General features: G+C 39.1%; 1 protein-coding gene and 1 long non-coding RNA gene across 2 annotated transcripts; both read right to left on the bottom strand.

Annotated features, from left to right (window-relative positions):
- Positions 1-339: 339 nt before the first annotated feature.
- LOC124883866 lies at positions 340-784 on the bottom strand. Its single transcript, XR_007042340.1, has 3 exons — positions 688-784; positions 559-600; positions 340-479 (listed from the first exon to the last, which is right to left on the bottom strand). It is a non-coding gene; the product is annotated as an uncharacterized LOC124883866 (long non-coding RNA).
- Positions 785-7,916: 7,132 nt separating this feature from the next.
- On the bottom strand, positions 7,917-8,825 carry LOC124884659 (olfactory receptor 11A1-like; the record flags this gene model as incomplete). Its single annotated transcript, XM_047392704.1, has 1 exon — positions 7,917-8,825. A coding segment is annotated over exon 1 (909 nt), but the record flags the coding sequence as incomplete, so codon positions are not given.
- Positions 8,826-11,125: the final 2,300 nt, after the last annotated feature.

Here is an 11,125-nt window from a genome sequence, read left to right as displayed (position 1 = left end):
GTGGCGATGATCTCCCCACAGATTCTTAAAAACAGTAAAAAGCCAATTGGGGCTGTATTGCTCTTTAATTGCTGGACGACATTATAGTACACATACCTGTATTTGTTGTCCTGGTAGTAGGAAATACTATATTTAGGGTTTTTGCCCTTATATGCATCTCCTTCAAATAAATTCAACTGAAGGCCTCGCATCATTTCTATGAAAAAAACAGTTTGCCATTTATAAATCCTTTCTAAGATGGTATATTGATGTTCGTAAGGATTACATACCGGTAAGAAACTCTCTACGTAGTGCTCCATCATCAATGCCTTGTTCTCCAATAAAGCAGATAATAAAGCAGTTGGTTCTTGGGGGAGGCCTGTTTCTGTCTGGCCCACTGTTTCAGACCTCTCTGGTAGAGGTCCTCCCTTGTCACATTAATGTTAAAGGTTTTAGTGGTGTTAATTATTTCTTGTAGAAACCTCAGGATGTCTGATAAGCTATTGACAACAACAAAAACATATTAAAACAAGTTGTGTAGAAAACCTAGCTAGATACAAAATTGTTAAAAGTGCATACCTGCTCAAGTGCTTTGAGGTGTCATCTGCACCTAGTATGGTGCTGTGAAGATGTTAACATGTAAAGAAAAAATCTGTTTTAAATCTTTGATAAAACACTCTGAACAATGTGTATGGTAAAAACATGTACCTGTGCCTTTCCTTTTCACCACACATGCTGGCATGTATTTGGATAAACTCCTGTGTGAATTCATTATCACACAATGGACAGGAAACCTATTATAGACATAATTTCAAAATAACTAGTGAACAAGCAATCATAGGAACTCTATACTGACTAGCATCAAAGTTGCTTAAAACATTTTGTATATTGCTTCTTTGCATGTTCCATGTTTCCTGTTGTACCCTTTTGGTTATTTACACATCTGTCATCTTACATTTTTGTCAGATCCCACTGGAGAACTGGGTGCCTACAGGAAAAATTATAACACACGTGTAACATATGAAAAGAAAAAATATACCTTAGCTAAGTACAGCACTGCTATATATTTACACTGACAGCAGAGACCTCAGGATTAATGGTCACCTATATAATTACAGATGATCAATAATAGAAATAAGGTATGGGAGATACAATGACTTTAGATTTGATTAAAAACTCACAGTTGTATCATCTTCCAAGACAATTACTTCACGGTCACTCTAAAAGACAAATCAGTAATAAAGTGTACACATATGTACATTCACATTAAAAATATCAAGTAATATTATTTATTAATATTTAGGTTTTGATTTTACCCATAGCTTTATGGATTAACCTTCTAGATCCTTCATTTTTGGATATGTGTCACAAAGAATGTCTAAGATCTGTCAAAAATCATATGGAAGATAACTAGATTAAAATTGTCTAGCAAACATTGTACTTTGCGAAAATGGCACTCAGAAACAGATTAAGGCAAATAAAAATAAAAGAAATCCTAAGAAAAACAGGCAAGTGTACAGATGAAATATATCTGATGGTCTCAACAGTGTGTAAATATTATATGTTAAAAAAAGTAGTATGCAGAAACTTCAGAGGGTGCTGCATAAGGTACTAAGCAATGGGAAAGTGCAAGCAAAGACTTGGTGTTCTCCTGCTCCCATTAAAGCATTTGCAGAGAAGGATGATGATGAAAATACCTCCTTGTGATTTGCATCCTCAGGAATTTGAACTGTCTTCTTTCTTAACCCAGCTTGAAGAAGAGTTAGCTCCTCAGAATGTTTTCGGTGTTTTTTCTGTGGGTTTGTGTAAAAGGAAAAAAGCCACCGGTGTTCTCTTTATTCCTGCCCTCTTTACCGCCTTTCCCTTTTTGTCTTTAAAAAGACCTGGAAAACATCTTTTAAAAAAGAATGGACAACTTCAAAGTTAATTAAGAGCTTCACATATATTCTCCACTCTTGGAGAATTTGTCAAAATACAGAGATATAACACATCCTTGGAAATATATTTCCAAACCTGGCCATGTTTCGCTGAATCGGGGTGGAACATGAGGGTGCCTCATTATGTCCCTGTCGTTCTGTTGCCTCTCCCCCTGTTTCCTGTCCCCTAGCTGCCCCAGCTGGGCTCTGTCCCTGAACTTAATTATACAATACATTACACATTAATAATATTAGAATCAGAATCAGAATCAGAAAAGCTTTATTGCCAAGTACGTTTTTGGACATACAAGGAATTTGTTTTGGCGTAGTCGGTGCAATACAATACAAATGAAACAGTATAAACATATCTACAATATAATATAAATATATGTGCACAGTTTTAAGTGAGTGAGAGTAAATGTAGAGCAGTATAAGATGCAAGAGCAATACAACAGTGCAGGTGATCATTGTGCAAGTAAAGCAGTGCAAGTAAAGCAGGAGTCCAAGCTGAGCGTTAATGTGACACATAGAGTTACAGGTTACAGGTGTCCTGTCAGCAAAAAAAGGGGGGGTGTGGGGGAAAGGGACAGTGTCAGTGTGGTTTCCGGGCTTTGTTAATTAGCTGTAACATTAACAGCAGCAGTGCCGTCTGCACAATAACGTATTAGAGCAGTGGTGCCAGATTGCAACAGCTATTTAATACATTCAAAACACATTCCAAATAGACTATTACATGTAAATAATAACCATGTTGTGCACAGTGCTCTATTTTACATACCAGCTGGGTCACTTGCTGATCGCAGCATAGTTAATAACTTTACGGCCATGCTCCGCAACTGCTCCTGAAACAAAAGTACATCATTACACCCACATTCCCAGATATTTATCTTAGTTCCCAGTAAATGTAATGTAATTACCTCCTTTGAATCAGTCATTTCCTTAATTAATCTAAAAAGAATAAAAAAACAAGAGCACAGAGATTAAATAAAGTTCAGAGAAACAATTACAATACAATACAAGATTAGCACTATTTGTCATGGGTTTGATGTATTAGCTAGTTTTTATTCATATAATGAATTTCTGTTTAATATAGGGGATATAATGCATAAGTAGAATTGATCATATTTAAAGATAGACCAAAAGTGTCTGCATTACAGTCTATTCCGTGTGTTTTTTGGTTGATATTATTTTCAAATAGCAAGAGATTAGCATGTGCTCAGCCCATGTGTGGAAAAAACGTGCCATAAGTTTTAAGCATATTATTAACGACTTGCAAAGACTTTAATCCTAGTGCTGTAATTTATTTGTATAATTTCTGTATTTGTCACTCAATATCAACTGGAGTTTTGGGTGGTTATAACCCTTGTATCCCCTGCTGATTCCCTTCGCAGAAGGCAGCTAAATGTTAGCTTAACCTATTAGCTACTGAACGTTTTAACCTGTCTTTTACATGCATAATCCGATGTCCAAAAATCGAATATATTGCCAAAAGTATTGGGTATTTCTCTTTACATACACAAACCTTTAATGACATCTCTACCTCAATGAAAAGGCTTTAATATTACATTTGCCAATCCTTTGCAGCTATAATAGCTTAAGCTCTTTTGGGACGGTTTTCTGCAACGTTTAGAAGTGTGTTTATAGGAACAATTTATCATTATTCCAGGAGATCATTTGTTAGGTCAGACACTGATGCTGGATGAGAAGACCTGGCTCACAGTCTCCACTCTTATTCATCCCAAAGGTGCTCTATCAGGTAGATGCGTAGGCCTTATTCTCAAAGATTCTCAGAGTCATCTCAGAGAGCTTCTAACTTAGCCTAAAAATCTTGCCAATGTGTCTGAAGAGCGATTCAGCTAGCTGCTGAGAGCGACTCTGAGCAAGGACATGACGAAAAATCTTATCTTAGTGAGGAGGTGTGGTTGACCCCGCTGCTAGGTGTGATGGTGTCTAAGAGCTGTTATTGGTTGTTGCAAAAACCAAGCAAAAAAAACTAAATAACCGATCACAGAATTAAGCCTAGATTAAGAAATGTGTAAATCTTGGTGTTTAATAGGCAATTAATTGTCAGCTTCAAAATGTTTGAACCCCTCATTTTACATGTTCATCAAATTTTAATTTGCTTGTTGTTTTGTTTACTCCCCACGCTGGTGGTGTAGTTTGATACTGTTTGTAATTTTGTTCTTTTTATTCATGGTTATTAATTATTGTTTCTACAATTTATTTATCCTTCCTAATATCATCTTACTAGAGGTTGACCTTTAACCTGTCCTGCTGCTGAAACTATTTAATTTCCTCCTAGAGGGATGATAAAGTTAATCTTATCTCTATATTAATAATTGTATGATTGTTCTAGAAGTTTCTGTTCTCATTAACTCGACTGTTTAGGAGGTGGATCTCTGCACCATGGAGCTGGTAGCGTTTTATTCATTCACTGTTGTTCATTGGAGGAGAAGATCTCTCCTTTCTCTCTGTCTTTCCTCCATCTTCTCTGCTTCAGACACTCTTAGGTTCACTAAAGGTCCTCCTCACTGCTCTGAACATCTCCTCACGTTAGCAGCTCTCTGGAGGCCTCAGATGATTCATGAATAACTTTTATAACTTTTTTAGTCAAATGTGACAGGCCCTGGCAAAACCAGGAACAAGTCCACCCGGGGTCATTTTGAGTTATTTACAGATCCTTAAAGAGTGGACTCTAAGCTTTCCGTTAGTGTCAAACTCGTGGAAATCAAAGATCAAAATCAAGACATGATCATTTGAATGTAAACACTCTCCAAAGTACTGTAAGGTGAAGACTGACTCCTAAGTTTTGTTAGAATCCCCCTGGAAGCTGGGTGGTAACAGAAAATGTTAATTTCAATAACTTTCTATAGCTTGCAGCAACATCTCTCCTAATATTTACCAACAGAAGCTCCAATGACTGCTCTGTCATTGAACTCACAGCTCTATTTTTCTATGTGAAGTTAATTTACAGCACTGCATTACAATATTTGTGTGCATTTCACAAACCACTTTCAACTGTCCAAACAATTACAACAAAAACTAAATGAAAAACTATAAAATTGAGGAATGTCAAAAGTGGTTGTTTTTTTTATTTCTGCATGTTATTTGTGTCTGCAAATTGCATCACGACTGCAGCTTGGTCTAAAATTAACATACTGATACATTGTCATTCCTGTTCTTTTTAATTGCTTTTTGTTTTTCAAGGACCTTTTCAAATAGAGCATTTTATGGGCCATTTTAAAACACAAAGAAATCCAACCAGTCTTCCAGGTTGCACCAATCGATCATTCAATAGGTGGGACAATAAGACAGCAGTTTGGGGGTCGGTGATCAATGTGTGTGTCTGATCAGAATGGAGGTATGAATCGAGCTATGGGCCAATAGTTTACACCTTTTCAATGGGTGTTTCTGAACAGGGGAAACAAAGGAAATATTTCTCTCAGTTTTTAATGTTTGACTGTTCAGGTTTATGTGAACTTGTCTGGTTTGCTGAAAATACATTATTTATTTTCAGTATGAGGCATCATAATAGTTTTTATAAAAAGTTGTCAAACTCATCCCATGAGAAACTGGAAGGTATTCCTGCAGACTTCAATGCCTCCGATCAAATAAGGTTTCCTGGTGTGTTTTCTTTTCATTGGTGTCTTCTTGGTGGATGGTCTCATTGCTGAAGTTTCTACTGAACGTTGGTTTGCTTCAAGATGTCCGATGATCCTCATGTCCTGCCACTCCGTTTCTGCTGCTAAAGAATCCATCCATATGTTGTACATGAGCTCTGGAGAAGGTTTGCAGCTACAGGGCTGTGTCCCAAGTGAAGAATTCTTCTTTCTTCTCCCATAGTATTTACAGTCGAAGTTACGGATCTTCTCCATTTCGGTGTCTTTGTCTTCTTCAAATGTTATGATGGCAATAGCTTTTTCCCTTTGCATTTTCAGTCAGTGTTCTCCCACTCGGTGTTGGTGTGTGGCAGCAGCCCCGTATTCCCTGCAGTCCCAGGGTTTGAAGATTCTGCCTTATTCGGACGTTTGGCTGATTGCGTGCCACAAAAGATCAGGCCACTGCCGACAAGATAGGTGCTCACTTACGTCGATCTATTGGGTCTTCGCGTGAACTGGCAGAAGAGCAACCTAGTTCCCTTCCAGGAGGTCACCTTTCTGGGCATTACAATCAACGCCACCAGGAGGACTGCGTGCCCGTCCCTGTAGTGTGTTAGCAGGCTTCTCCAGATGCTGCCTGCGTTCCTGCCTGGCAGTGCACCCTCCTTAATTGCAGACCTCCACCTGTTGGGGAAGCTGGTTCCTCTGGGGTGGTTGTCTCTGCGCCCCTTACAGATGTGGCTCAACAGCCTGCGGCTGGATCCAACAGGATTCCGCTGGGCTCCCTACCATCTCGGAGAGAGGCTGTTTATAGCGATGCATCCACAACGGGGTGGAGGCATTGTGGCAGCGACAGATTGCCTGGTGGAGATAGCCTCCACAGCAACAGGAGGGGCACATCAATGTCTTGGAGTTAAGAGGTTTGCAGCTGGCACTGCAACACTTTCTCTCAGGAGGCATGTCTTGGTGTGGTCTGACTGACTGAATACTTGGTGGTTTTTCATATTAACCACTTGGAATGGACCAGATGGTGGATGTTAGGTTTACACCAACCAATGTAATAAAAGAAAATACAAGATTGACAACACAACCGGTTAGGTTGTGGACAGAGCACACATTTGAGATGTACATTTTAAACAAGCTTGAGGAAAACAGTATTTTATCCAAAATAAACAACAAAACCTTTGCTAGCTCAAAGCCATTTTTAAATTTATGAACAACTTATAACTGATTAATGAATTAGGTTTTATTGTGCTTTTAACCATAGTTACTGCATTTTAACACGTCTTTATTATATTTATATAACATTTACCATTTCTGATTCCAGTGATAGTATGTACATTTTAGCCTTATTAATCTGAAATAAATAATTTAGGTTGGGCTACAAACACATTGAAGATTTTCAAAGTTGTAAAGTTTTCCATGCTTTAGCTTTAAGGGTTCACATCAGGCACTTGCTCTTTAGATCTCACATCAGAGCTAACACTCATAATCCACATAAGTAAGTAAATGTCTTAGAGGAAACATGTTAAATTTGTTAATACTGGTTGTTTTATATGAGTTATCACTTCAAGCTTGACTAAATGTTGATTTGTGATTTTATGAATTCATCAGTATTACTTTTATGCATCCATTTGTGGCATAAAGTTGTGAGAATGTAGGTTTGAGGTTTGATGGCCAAATCCACCTCTGTGCATGTTGACTCGGTAATCTAACAGGTTTTTAGAAGTCTAAGCAATGAAGAAATCATGTTAATCTTTTACCTTCTCTTGCTTTATTTACTAGATCATTTCTAATGTCGTCCAGCCCATTGATTAATTTAGCCAATTGTGTCCAAAATCTTGGGTTATAAACATTAAATCTCTCTTCAGTCACTTTCTGAAAAGATCCTTCAGAATAAAAAACAATCATAATGGACAATCTAAAGACCCGGCCAGATGAAACTCATATTTCTCCAGGAAGATCTTTCTTTATTCTCATTACTTTAGACACTCTGTTACACTATTTGATAGACTTTAAAATTTGTTTAAAAATTATAGATGTATTCAAAATGTACATTAAACCTTTTCTAAAAGCTGAAAACAGTCTTTCAGGTCCTTCACGTTTAACTCCTAAAATCCAACATGAAGCATTACAATGAGCTGACTTTCTTTTGGATACCTTTATTAAATACCTTCCTCTGAGTATTTTTGTCTATAAATCCTTTTACGGAAATTAATTGTCAAAAGAAATTTTTTGAATGTGTTATAATAGTCCTCTGGAGGCAAAAGCTGCTTAAACAGAAATAAAATATTTGATTATTGATCTGATTTGTTTTAAAATTCAACTTCAGACTCTAAAATGATTACTTTTGTTTATACATTGTGTAAATGTTTAAATATTTTGTGAATTTAATAAAATCATGTCAGTGGTTTACATTCAGAATTAGACTTTTACAAATGTTTCTGATTTTTGACATCTTCAGGCCATAAATCAGCGGGTTAAAAAGAGGTTGAGCAGTTAGGAAGTAAAGCGAGAGAACGATCCGCAGGATGTTTGGCAAAAAGCTCATGTTAAATCTGCTCTGCGAGATCTCGAAGCTGCCAGCACAGGAAAAGTTCAAGATGGAGGCCAGATGAGGCGTGCAGGTGTTCACAGCCTTCTGACGGGTCTGTTTGGATCCAGAGAAACACACAACAAGGATCTTGATGTAGGTGTAGAGGATTAAAAGCAAAGAGATGAAGATGGTGCTGAAAGTAGCAGTGAGTCCATAAATGTTTGTTATAGCCGTGTCTGTACAGGCCAGTTTGACCAGAGAGTGCATGTCACAGTAGACTTTGTTAATCTGGTTCCGACACAGCTTGACTGGTATCAGAGACATCATGAAGGACATTGCTAAAAACGGATACAACCAGGCCACAGCGATCAGCATGGCAATCTTTTTAGGTGTCATTCTGGTGTTATACTGCAGAGGGTAACAGATAGCAAGGTATCTATCATAGGACATGACGGCTAAGTTTAAAAACTCAACAGCTCCGTATGAATGGACAATAAAAACCTGCAGGAAGCAGAGCGGAACAGAAACTGTGTGAACATCAGAGAGGATCTGATCCAGCAGGAAGGGAAACAAGCCTGAGCTGCCGTACAGTTCATTCATAAACAGGCTGCACAAAAACATGTACATAGGTTCATGTAAGTTCCTGTTCACACAGATCACCACAATCAGCAGAACATTAGAAAAGACTATGAAGACATACACAAACAAGATAACAAAGAAATATAAATAAGTCAGAGCCCAGGAGTCAATATAAGCAGTGAGATAAAAAAATAAAACCTGTGAAGAGTTTATCATAATGTCTCACATTCCCAACAGTTAGAGCATGAAAAGGTTTCCTTTAGTTAAACGTTTTCTCCGACAAACCTGAATTTAACCAAAGGCTCCATCTTACACTTTGAATACAGTGTAACAATACTAATATCAGTGTGTGAGCATTTTTTATCATCCAGTCATGATCAGACTTAAGGTTTCAGCCATTGATAACTGGAAAAAGAGCTAACATCTGCAGCATCATCTCCTAATGAAGCTCTCAGGACACTGGAGACAAACTCACAGTCCTTCCCACAGTCAGCATGGAAACATCAACAAGTCCCCCTCCCTCCAAAACTGAGCTGAACCTCATCTCTGTGGTCTTTTATGATGTTTGTAAGACACCCATAGCCAGTGCTGTGCATGAACACTTTCAATGAACCATGTTCAGTGAATACATTCATATTTTCGGTGAACTGAACGGATCAGTTTTCAAATAATGAATGTAAACGAGACTTAGTAAAACGGTCAACGATTGTGAGTACAGTAGTCATACTTGAAGAACGAGGCAGTCCTGTAACAAAATCTAAGGCTATGTGGGACCAAGATCGATTAGGTATGCTGAGGGGTTGGAGAAAACCTGCGGGGGGCTGATTGCTGGAATTGTTCCTGGCGCAAATGGCGTAGGCCTGAACAAAATCTTTGACATCTTTATGTATGGATGGTCACCAAAACCTACTCTGGACCAAAGCTATGGTTCTGCTTACACCAGAATGAGCCAAAAAATTTGGCTGAATGAAGACAGTCAATGAGCTTAACACGTACTTGAGAGGGAACATAAATGCGGTTTGGTGGTCCCGTGCCAGGATCAGGTTCCTGTTGTTCAGCCCTGTTTATGACATCCTCAATCTCCCATCTAAGGGCTCCTACTGTCCAGTTGGAAGGCAAAATGGGAGCTGGTTCCTCCACCGAGTCGTCAGTGGCAAACTGTCTGGACAGGGAATCTGGCTTAACATTCTTGGGTCCAGGCCTGAAAGAGATACATGAATCAAAACGGGAGAAAAATAAAGACCATCGTGACGGTCGAGGATTGAGTCTCTTTGCTGACTGGAGGTAGGCCAAGTTTGTATGATCAGTTCAGACTTGCACAGGATGCTTAGCTCCCTCCAGCCAGTGGCGCCATTCTTCAAGGGCCAGTTTTATGGCTAGTAATTCTCTGTCCCCCACATCATAGTTCCTTTCAGAGTTGCTTAATCTGCGAGAAAAAAAAGCACAGGGATGAAGTCTCCCCTCCTCAGAGTTCTGAGAAAGAACAGCCCCCACACCGATGTCAGAAGCATCAACTTCCAGGATGAACTGTTTTGAGGAGTCGGGGTGAACTAAGATAGGGGCTTGTGAGAACTTTACTTTTAGGGCCTGAAAAGCCACTTCGGCTTCAAATGACCAGGAAAACGAGACCTTAGAAGAAGTTAGTGCGGTGAGGGTGCAGCTATGATATTATAGTCCTTGATGAAACGCCTGTAGAAATTAGCAAAACCAAGAAAACACTGAAGAGCTTTCGGGAGTCTGGTTCAGGCCATTACAGAACTGCCCTTATCTTCTCCAGATCAGAACGTACCTGTCCACCCTCGAGGATGTAGCCCAAAAATTTGACAAACGGCTGATGAAATTCACACTTTCGGCCTTAACAAACAGGCGGTTCTGCAGGAGACGCTGAAGTACCTGGCGAACATGTGTGCGATGCTCCTCAATGTCCTTGGAGTAAATCAAAATATCATCAAGCTACACAAAAACATAAATATTCAGAAGGTCTCTGAGAACGTCATTGACTAAAGCCTGGAAAACAGCAGGAGCATTGCACAGTCCAAATGGCATGACCAGGTACTCGAAATGGCCCAACGGTGTTTTGAAGGCCGTCTTCCACTCGTCCCCCTGGCGGATCCTGACAAGATGGTAGGCATTTCTGAGATCTAATTTGGAGAATATGGTAGCACCATGGACCGGTTCAAAAGCGGACGTTATGAGAAGAAGTGGGTATTTATTCTTAATTGTGATCTGATTTAAACCTCTATAGTCAATACAGGGCCATAGTGAACCGTCCTTACCTACAAAGAAAAATCCTGCCCCAAGTGGTGAGGAGGAAGGCCGAATAATTCCTGCAGCTAAAGAGTCATTAATGTAATTTTCCATTGATTTTCGCTTGGGATGTGAGATATTGTACAGTCTGCTGGATGGCAGGGGGGGCACCAGGAAGAAGATCGATGGCGTAGTCATAAGGTCTATGGGGGGTAAAGACAAAGCCTTATTTTTACTAAAAACTCTCTTTAAATCATGGAATTCAGTGG

Source organism: Girardinichthys multiradiatus, chromosome 18 (genome assembly GCF_021462225.1).
Source record: "Girardinichthys multiradiatus isolate DD_20200921_A chromosome 18, DD_fGirMul_XY1, whole genome shotgun sequence".
Lineage (NCBI taxonomy): Eukaryota > Metazoa > Chordata > Actinopteri > Cyprinodontiformes > Goodeidae > Girardinichthys > Girardinichthys multiradiatus.
Note: the sequence above shows the minus strand (reverse complement) of the source record. Positions and strands in the feature narration are given on the sequence as shown.